General features: G+C 34.9%; 1 protein-coding gene across 1 annotated transcript in view; it reads left to right on the forward strand.

Moving 5' to 3' along the window:
* The first annotated feature begins 1312 nt into the window (after window positions 1-1312).
* Window positions 1313-16508, forward strand: part of IMPG2 (interphotoreceptor matrix proteoglycan 2) — a 69184-nt gene continuing 53988 nt past the window's right edge. Inside the window, exons 1-2 of the mRNA XM_059064704.2 lie at window positions 1313-1346; window positions 15351-15517. Of these exons, the coding sequence (XP_058920687.2) occupies window positions 1313-1346; window positions 15351-15517 (201 nt within the window). The remainder of the gene's footprint in view (window positions 1347-15350; window positions 15518-16508) is intronic.

Raw genomic sequence — 16508 nt, forward strand, 5'->3', positions numbered from 1 at the left:
CAAGAAACGGCACCAAGAAAACTTAACTTTATTTTGGATGTAGCTCTGTATTTCAGACATAGACAGGTATAGTCAGTCTGGGCATGTTATGCTTAAAAATCATAGGTTGTAGAAGAACCCAGAGAACTTGTGAATCTATCAGGTTTGACTAATAGATTGAGAAAAGTTGTAAAATTCAGTGAATTATATGTGTAACATTATTTTTTTTGGAAACATTTCTAAGTGGAGTGCTTATTAAAGGCAAGGAGAGTGTTAATAAAGAGCTTAACTGGCTAGATTAGAGTAAAGAAATTGTCTCTCCCCATCTGTCCTAATTAGCTTACCTCTCCTGCTTTCATAGCATGCTGGTTATTTCAGAAAAGAAGCGAGAGGTACTTTGAAAGGACACCATTTTTATTTAGCCAATTTATAATGATTTTGGAATGGTTGTCAATTTTTGAACATAAACTGTTAAATATTAGACCTTTTCTGTGACAATTTGTTACTGGAAGTTTCAGGCCTTTGGGTGCTCAGTTAAGGATTTTGGCCTCTTTCTTTTGGTTTTGGCTCAAATGATTATGTTTCCTCATTTGGGGAAGATTTCTCTGGTTATTCTGATATTTGTCCTGATAGAAGGAAACCTTCCATCATTAACAGGTATTTAAAAATCTACATTATTTTTTATCTTTAGATCTGCAGTATATTTTCTCTAAAAATAACATTATTTGATATGACTGCTGTAAGAAATTGAATCAAATATTACTCTAGTCTTTGATATTGCTTCATTTAAACTGTATGAAAATCTCTCCAATAATATTGGTTTTCCTCCTCATTAGTAATTCTTGGTTCAAAGCTTACTTCCTCTTATTTCTTGTGTTGAAATTGGATGTATACTTGATTTCAATATCTAACAATCTTGAAATGAAGGACTAGGAATTAAATGGAGAAAAAATTGAATGCTTTAGTTCTCCCCTCCTTAAGCACACATGTCTATAATTCAAGCATGGAGTTCAAAATCCAAATGTGGTGCAAATGTCAGTTTTTCTTCATTTGTTACCTTTCTTTCTATGTCTCCATTCATCATCAGAAGCTTTGTTTATGCTTTCACTCTGTAGCACAAACCTACTTATCTTTAGAAGAGAGCCAAGAACCCAAGAGTACAGTTTCTTTTCTCCTGACTGACTCAGAATCCACAGACTCTTCTCTATCTATCGAAAAGAAACAACCTATCAACCACAGAGAAACTGAGAGACAGTGGTTGCTCAGAAGAAAGCGATCTACTCTGTTTCCTAATGGTGTGAAAACCTGCCCAGATGAAAATGTTACAGAGGCTATGGCAAACCATGTGAAATATTTCAAAGTCCGAGGTAAGAAAACATTCAAACCCTTGGGCTCCATGATAAAATTCATAGTTCTAAAACAGTTGTTGTATTTGAACATTATAGTTCAAAATTTGTGATGCTTTGGATAGAGACTGAGCCTGATATTGTCTTTCTGCTAGCCATGGAAAAAGGACTTGCTAAGAGTATGGTATTTATATAGCTTCAGAGGAAAGTTTCCATTATTTTAAGAGAGGACATGGTTTAAAATTTTTGAAGCACTTCAAAAATACCAGTTTATGTTGCTGGATAAATTAATTATAACTTTTACTTCTGCATTACAGTAATTTGTCTAAATATACCCACAAAAGATATTAACTAAGATATACTTACCTACTTGGCTAATTATATACATGGAAATATGATCAGTTTCTATATTTTATAGTTTAGCCATTCTACAGATTCAAGCTGATTCTAGTTGGTATACACAAAACTTTTTACCTCTCAAATGGTGGCACTTCTTACAATGGACCCTAAAGAAACAAAACTAGGAGTTTATTTTATTTATTTTCATTTTTAAAAATTAATTTCTATTAGAGTATAGTTGCTTTACAATGTCGTGTTAGTTTTTTTCTGTACAGGAAAGTGGATCAGCTATATGTATGCATATATCCCCTCTTTTTTGGATTTCCTTCCCATTTAGGTCACCACAGAGCATTGAGTAGAGTTTCCTGTGCTATACAGTAGGTTCTCATTAGTTATCTATTTTATACATAGTAATGTATATGTGTCAATCCCAATCTCCCAGTTCATCCCACTCCCCCTTCCCCCTTGGTGTCCATACATTTGTTTTCTACATCTGTGTCTCTATTTCTGCTTTGTAAATAAGTTCATCTGTATCATTTTTCTAGATTCCACATATAAGCAATATTATACGATATTTGTTTTTCTCTTTCTGACTTACTTCACTCCGTATGACAGTCTCTAGGTCCATCCACATCTCTGCAAATGGCACTATTTCATTCCGTTTTATGGCTGAGTAATATTTCATTGTATATATATCTACCACATCTTCTTTATACATTCCTCTGTTGATGGACATTTAGGTTGCTTCCATGTCCTGGTCATTGTAAATAGTACTGCAGTGTACATTGTGGTACATGTATCTTTTTGAATTATGGTTTTCTCCAGGAGAAAATGTATGTATGCTCAGCAGTGGGATTGCTGGGTCATATGGTAGTTCTATTTTTAGTTTTTTAAAGAACCTCCATACAGTTCTCCATAGTGGCTGTATCAGTTTACATTCCCACCAACAGTATAAGAGGGTTCCCTTTTCTCCACACCCTCACCAGCATTTATTGTTTGTAGATTTTTTGATGATGGCCATTCTGACTGGTGTGAGGTGATGCCTCATTGTAGTTTTGATTTGCATTTCTCTGATAATTAGTGATGTGAGCATCCTTTCATGTGTTTGTTGGCCATCTGTATATCTTCTTTGGAGAAATGTGTATTTAGCTCTTCTGCCCATTTTTTGATTGGGTTGTTTTTTTGATATTGAGCTTCATGAGCTGTTTGTATATTTTGGAGATTAATCCCTTGTCGCTTTGTTTGCAAATATTTTTTCCCATTCTGAGGGTTTTCTTTTCGTCTTGTTTATGGCTTCCTTTGCTGTGCAAATGCTTTTAAGTTTCATTAGTTCACTTTTGTTTATTTTTGTTTTTATTTTCATTACTCTAGGAGGTGGGTCAAAAAAAGATCTTGCTGCTATTTATGTCAAAGAGTGTTTTGCCTATGTTCTCCTCTAAGAGTTTTATAGTGTCTGGCTTTACATTTAGGTCTTGAGTCCATTTTGAGTTTATTTTTGTACATGGTGTTAGGGAGTGTTCTAATTTCATTCTTTTACATGTAGCTGTCCAGTTTTCCCAGCACCACTTATTGAAGAGACTGTCTTTTCTCCATTTTATGTTCTTGCCTCCTTTGTCATATATTAGGTGACCATAGGTGTGTGGGTTTATCTCTGGGCTTTCTGTCCTGTTCCATTGATCTATGTTTCTGATTTTGTACCTGTACCATACTGTCCTGATTACTATGGCTTTGTAGTATAGTCGGAAGTCCAGGAGCCTGATTCTTCCAGCTCCATTTTTCTTTTTCAGGATTGCTTTGGCTATTCGGGGTCTTTTGTGTTTCCATACAAATCGTAAAATTTTTTGTTCTAATTCTGTGAAAAATGCCATTGGTAATTTGATAGGGATTGCACTGAATCTGTAGATTGCTTTGGGCAGTACAGTCATTTTCACAATATTGATTCTTCCAATCCAAGAACATGCTATATCTCTCCATCTGTTTGTGTCATCTTTGATTTTTCCATCAATATCTTATAGTTTCCTGAGTACAGGTGTTTTGCCTCCTTAGGTAGGTTTATTCCTAGGTATTTTATTCTTTTTGATGTGATGGTAAATGGGATTGTTTCCTTCATTTCTCTTTCTGATCTTTCATTGTTAGTATTTAGGAATGCAAGAGATTTCTGTGCATTAGTTTTGTAACCTGCAACTTTACCAAATTCATTGATTAGCTATAGTAGTTTCCTGGTGGCGTCTTTAGGATTTTCTATGTATAGTATCATGTCAGCTGCAAACAGCAACAGTTTTACCTCTTTTCCAATTTGGATTCCTTTTATTTCTTTTTCTTCTGTGATTGCTGTGGCTACGACTTCCAAAACTGTGTTGGATAATAGTGGTGAGGGTGGACATCCTTGTCCTGTTCCTGATCTTAGAGGAAACGCTTCAGTTTTTCACTGTTGAGAATGATGTTTGCTGTGGGTTTGTTGTATATGGCCTTTATTATGTTGAGGTAGGTTCCCTCTATGGACACTTTCTGGAGAGTTTTTATCATAAATCAGTGTTGCATTTTGTGAAAAGCTTTTTCTGCATCTATTGAGGTGATCATATGGTTTTTATTCTTCAGTTTGTTAATATGGTGTATTACTTGTTTGATTTGCATATACTGAAGAATCCTTCCATCCCTGGGATAAATCCCACTTGATCATGGTGTATTATCCTTTTAATGTGTTGTTGGGTTCAGTTTGCTAGTATTTTGTTGAGGATTTTTGTGTCCATGTTCATCAGCGCTTTGGCCTGTAATTTTCTTATTTTGTGATATCTTTGTCTGGTTTTGATATCAGGGTGATGGTGGCCTCGTAGAAAGCTTGAGAGTGTTCCTCTGTAATTTTTTGGAACAGTTGCAGAAGGACGGGTGTTAGCTCTTCTCTAAATGTTTGATAGAATTCTCCTGTGAATCCATCTGGTCCTGGAATTTTGTTTGTTGGAAGACTTTTTATTTTATATTGAAGAATAGTTGATTAATAATGTTGTATTAGTTTCAGATGTACAGCAGAGTGATTCAGTTATACATATACATGTATCTATTCTTTTTTCAAATTCTTTTCCCATTTAGGTTGTTACATAATTATTTTATTTTCAATTAAACAGTGTTATCCTTGATCTCATACCCTTTTATTATATTAATTCATTCTCTGTTCCTTCTATTTACTAACCAGAATTGCTTAATTGACCATAACATGTCCCTTAGATATTTGAAGGATTCCCAAACTTTGCTTTTTGCTGCTCAAGAGCCAATAAAAAGCCATAATATGGATGCGATGCTAGCAAATTAAAGTGGATATAGATAATGAAATGACAGTGAAATAAGGCTTGTTCATTCGTGCATGTATTCAACAAATGTTTATTGATCATTTACTATTTTCCAGGGACTGGGCTATATAAACCTTCAGTCTGAGCTGCTACTTTGTCTTCTTCTTTATTTTCCTCTATCTTGTCCTTTCTGTCCTCCTTCCTTATCAAAGCAAATGCTTTTAAAATAAATTTAATATCAGATATTACATATATTTATATGTTTGATTTTTTAGTTTCTTAAAGTGCCATAGTATGTTAGAACTTTTTTTTTCAGAGTGTATTTATATCTCTTGGTTGTATTTTGGGCTATGAAACTTACTAAGCAATAAACTTTTCTTTCACTTTTTAAATGGAAATCCATTGACCTGGCCTTTTGTGAGTAGGGCATATGCCAGAAGTGGGAAATTCCGAAGACAGTGGGAAGAGAAAAAGGAAATGAAGATGAATGAGAATGAGTGTGTAATTTATCAAAATATGATGTCTACCACCTGGATTTTTATGTAATATTACTTTAAAATAGGTAAGAATACCAGAATACCTAGATAGCTTCTGGTTAAATAGTGAAGAGGAAATAACCAGTCATTTAAGGAATATGATTATGCCTTTAAATTTCTTTGCCCTTGTGTTTATACATTCAAGAGATGCTATTGAAAAAGAAGCCAACCAAAAGAAAAATAAAGCATTCTTGGAATAATTGACTTTAAAATACAGATTCTGTGAATGAGATCATTGGAAAGGGACCTCAAAGCTAAAATGATTCACACAGCACATCGAATTATAACAATGTTGTTATAGCTGTTACTGTCATCATAAAGAGTAAATATTTGTTATGTTTTGAAATTTAGGAAAAATGAATATTTTAACATAGCTCTTGATTTTGAAGAGATTTGGAAGAGATAATTGGATTATGCCCTTAGAACCAATTGTTTGGAGATTTGAGGAAAAGATCCACTCACTGTCCAACCAGGGATCTTTGTTCTTTCCACCAAGCTAATTCAGTGTAATGGTTTGCCCAATTTTTCTTTCATAGATAATTTGGTATCAGTTGCCAGTTGGTATAACACATTTGAAAAATATCTCCATTTAAGCAAGAAGCAACTGAATTTAACCTAATCATTTGTGAAATTAAAGAGATATTTAGGGTGCTGGGAGTAGGAAGTAATAGTATCCTCCTTTAAAAAACTATATTAGTAGTTGGACCTTTTAAAATATAGCTTTAAAAGGAAACCATAAACAAGACGAAAAGACAGCCCTCAGAATGGGAGAAAATATTTGCAAATGAAGCAACTGACAAAGGATTAGTCTCCAAAATTTACAAGCAGCTCATGCAGCTGAATATCAAAAAAACAAACAACCCAATCCAAAAATAGGCAGAAGACCTAAATAGACATTTCTCCAAAGAAGATACACAGATTGCCAACAAACACATGAAAGAATGCTCAACATCACTAATTATTAGAGAAATGCAAATCAAAACTACAATGAGGTATCACCTCACACCAGTCAGAATGGCCATCATCAAAAAATCTACAAACAATAATAAATGCTGGAGAGGGTGTGGAGAAAAGGGAACCCTCTTGCACTGTCGGTGGGAATGTAGATTGGTACAGCCACTATGGAGAATAGTATGGAGGTTCCTTAAAAAACTAAAAATGAACTACCGTACGACCCAGAAATCCCACCACTGGGCATATATGCTGAGAAAACCATAATTCAAAAAGTCATGTACCACAGTGTTCATTGCAGCTCTATTTACAATAGCCAGGACATGGAAGCACCCTAAATGTCCATCAACAGATGAATGGATAAAGAAGATGTGGCACATGTATACAATGGAATATTATTCAGCCATAAAAAGAAACGAAACTGAGTTATTTGTAGTGAGGTGGATGGACCCAGATTCTGTCATACAGAGTGAATTAAGTCAGAAAGAGAAAAATGAATACTGTGTGCTAGCATGTATATATGGAATCTTAAAAAAAAAAAAATGGTTCCGAAGCACCTAGGGGCAGGACAGGAATAAAGACACAGACCTACTAGAGAATGGACTTGAGGGCACGGGGAGGGGGAAGGGTAAGCTGGGAAGAAGTGAGAGAGTGGCATGGACATATATACTCTACCAAATGTAAAATAGATAGCTAGTGGGAAGCAGCTGCATAGCACAGGGAGATCAGCTCGGTGCTTTGTGACCACCTAGAGGAGTGGGATAGGGAGGGTGGGAGGGAGACGCAAGAGGGAGGAGATATGGGGATATATGTATATGTATAGCTGATTCACTTTGTTATACAGCAGAAACTAACACCATTGTAAAGCAATTATACTCCAATAAAGATGTTAAAAAGAAATATATGGCTTTATTAGGGTATACATTGGTGGATTATAAACTGCACATATTTAAAGCATAGAATTTGATTTGTTTTGACAAATATATTTATCCTTGAAGTTATCACTACAATCAAGATAATGAATTTGTCAGTTACCTCCAAACATTTTCTCATGTGCCTTTATAATCCCTTCCTCCCTCAGCACCTCCCTTGACCTCAGTGCTGAGGCAACCACTAATCTGCTTTCTATTACTATCTATTACTATGTATCATTTGCTTTTTCTACACTTTTTCTACTATGTATCGTTTGCATTTTCTACACATATTCATTGTGTTCATGCTGTGTACTCTTTTTTTTTTTTTTTTTTTGTCTAGCTTCTTTTACTCAGTTTGTTTTGAGACTTATCTATGATTTTTTTGTGTATCAGTAGTTTGTTACCATTTACTGTTGGGTATTATTCCATTTTATAGATATATTACATCTTGGGATATATGGGTGGTTTTCAGTTATTGGGGATTACGAAGAAAGCTGTCATGAACATTTTTGTACAATTTTTTTGTGTGAACATATGCTTTTGATTAATAGGAGTGTAGTGGGTTGGGTCACATGATAGCTCTATGTTTAATAACTTTTTAAGAAATTGCCAAAACTGTTTTCCAGTGTAGTTGTACCAACAACCGTATATTGGGATTCCAATTTTTCCACATCTGTGCAACGCTTGGTATAGTCAGTCATTTTAAATTGTAACCATTCTAGTAGATATGAAGTAACATCTTATTGTGGTTTTTTTTTTGTTTGTTTGTTTTTGTTTTTGCGGTATGCGGGCCTCTCACTGTTATGGCCTTTCCCGTTGTGGAGCACAGGTTCTGGACGCTCAGGCTCAGTGGCCATGGCTCACGGGCCCAGCCGCTCCACGGCATGTGGGATCTTCCCGGACCGGGGCACGAACCCGTGTCCCCTGCATCGGCAGGCAGACTCTCAACCACTGCGCCACCAGGGAAGCCCTCTTATTGTGGTTTTAACTTGCATTTTCTTGATGGCTAATGGTGTTAAGCACTTTTTCATGTGCTCATTTGCCATTTGTATATCTTTTTTGGTGAAGAGTCTATTTGAATATTTTGCTCCTTAAAAAAAATAATTGGATTGTTCGTTCTGTTCTTGAGTTGTAAGAGTTCTTTATGTGTTCCAAATACCAGTTCTTTGTCAGATATATGTTTTGCATAAATTTTCTTCCAATGTTTGGTTTGTCTTTTTATTTTCTTAACAATGTCTTTTGAGGAACAGAAATTTAAATTTTGATAAAGTCCAATTTATCAGGTTTTTTTTGCATCATGCTTGCTTTTGGTGTTGGATCTAAATTTACTTAGCTCAGAATCACAAAGACTTTCTCCTGTTTTTTCCGATAGAAATTTTATAATTTTTAGGTTTTACATTAAGGTCTATGATCTACTTCGAGTTAATTTTTGTATTTGATATATATGGATCAAAGTTAAATTTTTTTGCTTTTGTATAGCCAGTTGTTCCGGCATCATTTATTAAAAAGATTATCTTTCCTTGCCGCTGAACCTTTGTTGAAAGTCAGTCTTCTATATATGATGGGTCTATTACTTCACTTTTCATTCTCTTACACAGATCTCTGTCTATTTTTATGCCAGTACCTAAATGTCTTGATTACTGTAAGCTTTATAATAAGTCTTTGAATAAGATAGTGCAAGTCCTTCTACTTTGTTCTTTTTTAATTTGTTTGGTTATGCTAGGTCCTTTGTCTTCCATATAAATATTAGAATCATCCTGCCAATTTGTACATAAGAGGCTACTGGGATTTTGTTTGGGATTGTGTTGAATTTATTGATCAATTTGCGAAGAATTATAATCTTAATGATATTGACTCTTCTGATCTGTGGATATATCCCTCCATTTATTTAGATCTCTGTCAGTTTCTTTCAACAGTGTTTTGTAATTTTCAGTGTATAGATCTTACACATCTTTTTATCAGATTTATTTCACTTTTTTCATGCTATTGTTAACACTATTTAAAAAAAATTTGGTCTCTGATTGTTCCTTGCTAGCATATAGACATACAACTGATTTATGTGTATTCATCTTTTATTCTGTAACTTTGTTAAAAATCACTTATTAGTTGTAGTAGCTTCTTAATATATTCCTTAAGTTTTTCTACATGGGTTATTATTTCATCAGCAAATAAAGATATAGTTTTACTTCTTATCTTCCAGTTTGTATGCCTTTTATTTCTTTTTCTTGCCTTATTGTACCAAATTAACTGTTCCTCATGCTTTGGGCTCCACGATTCTGAAAGGAAATTATATTACCCTAAAAAAAAGACTTTGTTCCATTCTAGATTTCTGTGTACTAGATAAGATACACAGCCTGAGTCCTAGTAACAGGATTAAAGACAGATTAAATGCCGGCATTTCCTTCTTCAGAATATTGTCATTACATTTACCCTTCCTCCACCCGTTTCCAGGACAAGTTTCTCTGCCAGAAGAGAGGCTTTTGTAGATTAGTTATCTTCTCAAAAATAGAAAGTTATTTCCAGTGGTAACTAAAGGCTACATGAAAATCATTTGACGAGGATAGAACTTCTGAACAAGTAGGCCAAATAGTGAAGTATGTGGCGTTTGTCTGTGGTGAAGTTTTGCCCTCTTTAGTACCTCTTTCCTTGGAATAGTGCTGATTTTGCTCTTGTCTGTACAGCCTGTACTATCCTATCTAGGTTTTCCTTCTCTGAGCTGCATGAATACTCCAGACTACCCCCCAATTCTCCTCCTGTATCAGAATGTCAGTGTTTTGAATTCTATTATTCCCAGTTGGAAAACCATTGGATAAATTAAGGAATGCAGTTGATCCTTGAACAACATGGGTTTGAAATGTGAGGGTCCCCTTCTACTCACATTTTTTTTCAGTAAATACATACTGCAGTGTTATATGATCCAGGGTTGGTTAAATATGTGGATGTGCAACCGTGGATAAGGAGGGCTAACTGTAAAGTTATATGTGAATTGACTGCAGAGGGTCTGTGCCCCTAACTGCCACATTATTCAAAGGTCAACTGTATTACCTTTCTGGAGGGAATTTCATTTTTTATAGTTTTATTGAGATATAATTAACATACCAATTAATTCATTTAATGTATAGAATTCATTGGTTTTCCAGTATATTCACAGAAACGAGTAACTGTCATCACACTCAGTTTAAGAACATTTCTTCACCTCAGAAAAACCCCTCACCCTTTAGATATCACTTTCTTATCACTCTGTCTCCCCTTCCCCTCCCCCCAGGACTAAGCAACCACTAATCTACTTTCTGTCTCTATAGAATTGCCTCTTCTGGATTTCTTATATAAATGAGATAATATAATATATGGTCTTTTGTGACTGGCTTCTTTTACTTAGCATAATGTTTTCAAGGTTCATCCATGTTGTAGCATGTATGAATAGTTTATTTTTTATGGCCAAATAATAACATTCTATTGTATGGATATACCACTTTTGGTTTATCCATTTGTCAGCTGATGGGTATTTGGGTTGTTTTCATTTCTCTTGGGTGTATATCTAAGAGTAGAATTTCTGAGTCATATGTTTAACCACATGAGGAATTTCCAGATTGTTTTCCAAAATATATGTACCGTGCCCACCAGCAGTGTATGAAGGTTCTGATTTCTCCACATCTTTGCCAGCACTATAATTTCCTTAAAAAAAAAAATTACAACCATCCTAATAGGTGTGAAATGGCATCTTGTGGTTTTGCTTTGCATTTGTTTAATGACTAATAATATTGAGCATCCTTTTATATGCTTCTTGGATTTGAATATCTTCTTTCAAAGAATGTCTTTAAATCCTTTGCCTTTAAAAAATTTGGGTTATTTATCTTGTTTTCATTGAGTCGTAAGCATTCTTTATATATTCTCGATACAAGTCCCTTATCAGACAAATGATTTGAAAGTGTTTTCGTTTTCTTGATGGTGTCTTTCACAAAAGACAAAAGGTCTTTTTTTCGCCATGCACAAAAGGTTTTGATTTTGATGAAATCCATTTTATCTATTTGTTATTCTTTTGCAAAACTGTTTATGCTATTCTGGGTCCCTTGCAATTTCATATGAATTTTAGAATTAGCTTGTTAATTTCTGTAAAGAAACCAGGGTTCTGATAGGATTGCATTGAATCTGCAGATCATTTTGAAGATACAGTTGGCCCTCTGTATCTGTGGGTTCTGCAACCATAGATTCAACCAACTGTGGATTTAGGATTGCCGTGTACACACTGCTATATTTAAAATGGATAACCAACAAAGACCCACTGTATAACACAGGGAACTGTGCTCAATATTATGTAACAACCTAAATGGGAAAAGAATTTGAAAAAGAATAGATACATGTATATGTATAACAGAATCACTTGGCTGTACACATGAAACCAACACAACATTGTTAATCAATTATACTCCAATATAAAATAAAAAGTTTAAAAATAAACAAACAAAAAAACACTTGTAAAAAATTTCCAGAAAGTTCCAAAAAGCAGAACTAGATTTTGCCGTGTGCTGGCAACTATTTACATAGCATTTACATTGTATTAGGTATTATAAGTAATCTAGAGGTGATTTAACATATACGGGGTGTGTGTGTGCATAGGTTACATGCAAATACTACATCATTTTATATAAGGGAATTGAGTATCCGAGGGTTTTGGTATCTACAGGGGTTGGGGGTTTAACAATTAAATCTTCCAATTCATGAACATGGAAAGTTTTTCCATTTATTTATGTTGTCTTTAATTCTTTTTCAACAGTGTTTCTTGGTTTTCAGAGTATAAGTTTTGTACTTTGTTAAATTTATTCCTAAGTATTTTATTATTTTTGATGCTTCTGTAAATGGAATTGTTTTCTTAAGTTCATTTTTGTTTGTTCACTGCTAGTGTATAGACATACAACTGATTTATATGTATTGATCTTGTATCCTGACACCTTGCTAAACTTGTTTATTAGTTCTGTAAGTTTTTAAGTGGATTTCTTAGGAGATTTTTTTCAGGAAATGACATCCCCCAAAGCATAATTTCTAAGAGGCAGCTTATGCTATTCTTCTGTGAATTCATGAGAGATGCCAAGGGAAGGCCTCCTATGAAACCTGGTATGATTTCTACACTTCTGGATGCATCAGCTGCATTTTTCCTCACATAGTAATGTTTTTCTAAGATTTTATGAAAATATTTTAAACATATAAAGTAGCTGAAAGAATAGTTTAGTGAACACCATAGTCTTACCACCTAGCTCTACAGTTAACATTTTATATTTGCTTTATCACATATCTATCTATCCAACCATCCTATTTCTTAGATGTATTTCATAAAGATATTTCATTTCCCTGTAGAACTTCAGCATGAATATCATTAACTAGAGCTTAATATTTGTTTACTTTTCTGAAGGTGGAATTTGCATAGAGTGAAAAGCATAAATCTTAAGAATACCATTTGGTGAGTTTTGACTAATGCACACATTGGTGTAATCCAGACCTCTCTTAAATTTGGGGATAGTGCCAGCACAGAAATTTCCCTTATTCCCCTTCCAAGACAGTCCTCCCTTCTCAACCCCAACTACCAGGTGACCACTCTTCTAATTTTTTTAAACCATAGCTTAGTTTCACCTATCTAGGACTTTATATAAGTAGAATAGTATGAACTCTTTTGTGTAAGGCTTCTTTGACTCAGCCTTTTGAGATTCATTCATGTTTTTACATGAATTAGTAATTTGTTCCATTTGATTCCATTATGTGACCGTATGTTTATTTTCCTGTTGATGGATACCTGGGTTGTTTTCTTTTTTAAGTTATTATGAATAAAGCTGCTCTAGCATTGAACATAAGTCTTTCTGTGGATCTGTGCTTACGTCTCGCTTGAAGGAATACCTAGGAGGGGGGTTACTGGGTCATAGGTTTGGTGTATATTTAGTTATATAAGAAACTACCAGTACTTTTTCCAAAATCGTTGTACTATTTTTCATTCTTGCCAAAAATGAGGGTTGTGTTTGTTCCACATTCTTGCCCAAATTTGATATTGTTAATGTAAAAAATTTTAGCCTCTCTGGTTCATGTGTGGGTGGTTCAATTTCCATTTCTCTGAAGAATGAATGACAGAGCACTTTTTCACATACTTGTTGCCTCTTTGTATCTCGTCCTTTGTAAAGTGTCTGCTTCAGTCTCTTACATATTTTAAAAATTGGATTATTTGCCTTTTTGTTAGGGAGTTGTAGAACTCCTCTAAATATCCTAAATACCAGTTCTTTGTCAGATATGTATTTTGAATATTTTCTTCCAGAGGTATGGCTTACCTATTCATTTTTTTTTTTTTTTTTTTTTTTTTGTGGTACGCGGGCCTCTCACTGTCGTGGCCTCTCCCGTTGTGGAGCACAGGCTCCGGACGCGCAGGCTCAGTGGCCATGGCTCACGGGCCCAGCCGCTCCAGGGCATGTGGTATCTTCCCGGACCGGGGCACGAACCCGTGTCCCCTGCATCGGCAGGCGGACTCTCAACCACTGCGCCACCAGGGAAGCCCACCTATTCATTTTTATTAATAGCATCTTTGTTGAGCAGAAGTTTTTAGTTTTGATGAATTCTAATATCAGTTTTTTGTTTTTTCTTTTATAGTTGTTGCTTTCTGAATCCTGTCTATGAAATCTTTGCTTATTTTCTGGTCATGTATATATTCTTCTGTGTTTTCTTTTTGGACCTTCAACGTATTAGCTTTCATATTTCAAATTATTTTATTATGTATATTGTGAAGACGTTATTGAGATTTATTTTTTCTCATAGATATATAGTTATTTGGTCTCACAGTACTTTTAATACTTTCTTTGAATCACCTCATTTCATAACCAGATCTTGTAGATATTTGCTTTTTGTTTGTTTTTACCAATGAGACTTTCATCTTTGCATTGTCTTCTGGTGTGTACTAAGCTGTCATTTGGAAGTTTGAAGAGGAAGAAAGGAAGAACTTGAATATACAAGTGGTCACCTCTGCCTCAGTCAGTCTCTGTTGGAGTCTTCTGTATGCTGTAGGGTCAAAAGTTCAAAAGAACAGGATTAAGGATGTAATTAGTTCACTGAAAAAGAAACTAAGTTTGCAATCAAAGGTTCATTCAATTTAACCCTGAAACATCAGTTAGAGAAACTTTCAATATTCATATATTTTAATCTCTGTTAAAGCCTAAGAGCTTTTTTTAGTCTGAGACTCTTCTTCCATCGAATAACTGTTGGACAACCAGAATCCAATATGATAATAACATTTAATATTCATGTAGCACTATGTAGTTTATAAAATACTCTCACAGATAAATTAAGTAAAGCAGTTATTATTCATCTCATTAAAAAAGACGAGTACATTGAAATGTTGACTGGCTAGGTCAGTTACTTTTGGTTATCAAACTAGTACACAGTGAGTCTAGGGCTAGAATTGAGATCCTTCTGACTCAGGGAGGGTGTTCAGGACCTCTATCTCGATATGCTGGTAGATTAGCATTTAGTCCTCTTGAGATGAAAAATAATTTCCTTGATCTCTGTCCACTTAAATCTGTCTTTCTCTTTTACCACCCTCCTCCTCTTCTCTCTCATCCCATCTGTTGTGCGCAGTGCCCTGCATCAGGACACTGAAATGGTTACAGGATAGCAATACACTTAGTGCTGTATAAAATGTGCAGACAGCCTGTTTAGTGTCCTTTCAGAGTTGATGCTTTGAAATAACTTAGCAGATACATTAAATTAGCTTTCATTTTAATACAGCAGTATGTTTCTTCTGAATATCATTTTCTTTTCTTTTTAGTTCTCACATCTTTTAAAAAATTAATAGATTTTATTTTTTGGAGAAGTTTTAGGTCTACAGAAAAATTGAGCAGAAAATCCAGAGTTACATATACTGCCACTCTCTCTCTCTCACACATACACACACACACACACACACATTTTCCCCTTTTATTGTGAGAACCCCAAAGTGCTTTCTGTAAAAATACCTCTCTGTTTGTTTTTCAGTATGCCAGGAAGCTGTCTGGGAAGCCTTCAGGACTTTTTGGGATCGACTTCCTGGGCGTGAAGAATATCATTACTGGATGAATTTGTGTGAGGATGGAATCACAACTATATTTGAAATGGGCACACATTTTAGTCAGTCTGTGGAACATAGAAGCTTAATTATGAAGGTAAATGTAGTAACAAGGGAAGAAATTACTGGACTGTTGTAGGAGCGTGTATACATAGCTCAGGCCTAAAGGAAGAAAGAGCAAATGCCAAATCCCTGCATTACGCTTTTTTGTTGAATTAGGTTGTTGAAGTGACCTACCACAGGGTGGCTTAGTCCTTGTATCCCTAGCCCTGGCCATTATAATAAGCATTGTTAACCCAGCAAGAGCCTCATGCTGGTTTATAAATGTAAATATTTGGAAATAATACTCAGCAAAGATTTAGGCTAAGAATATAAATCTGTGAGAGTTGAACATTCTTGCCAGAGTTTTTCATCTTATCAATTCAGAGTGGTGGAAATGATTCTAATTAAGATAGAGGATATAGGTCATTGGATAAATGTTTAGTAAAGTATAAATGTGATTCTAATTAATGAATTTGCTTACTTGTTTTCCTTGTTTTAGATTTAGTTTACTCTTCGCAAAGCATATAGACAAATTATCTGCCCACCTTCCCCTTTTCATGTTGCATGCATGTATTCATGACAAGAGAATGAAACTGTCTAGATATATGTGGTAGATTGCTCATGCTGTGTGATAGGCCCTTTATATCCTTCTTCCTTTTGTTCAAGTCCTACATGTCCTCCACTCAGATGTAACCTTTGTGAGGAATCAACCCCCAGCCTAGCAGATTTAGCTCCCATAATCCTTTGAACTCCATAATTCTTTATTTATTCTTTAATGTTTTCCTTCTTACATTTTATTATTATTAGTTGTATATGTATATATGGGCCAATATATCAGAAGAGTAGAATTGACAGGAGACCAGACTGGAGGGGTAGATAACTTAACAAGTTTATAGTTGATAGGAAACCATTGAAGTAGGTAAGTCATGGGGGCTGATTGGACAGTTTTGAATTGTAAAATGGTTATTATGGTTTCTATACGCCATGCGATAGATTAGAGGGGACAAGATGAGCAGAGATCAGTCACGACTCCAGGGCCGAGGGGA

The sequence above is a fragment of the Kogia breviceps genome, chromosome 5 (assembly GCF_026419965.1).
Source record: "Kogia breviceps isolate mKogBre1 chromosome 5, mKogBre1 haplotype 1, whole genome shotgun sequence".
NCBI classification, from domain to species: domain Eukaryota; kingdom Metazoa; phylum Chordata; class Mammalia; order Artiodactyla; family Physeteridae; genus Kogia; species Kogia breviceps.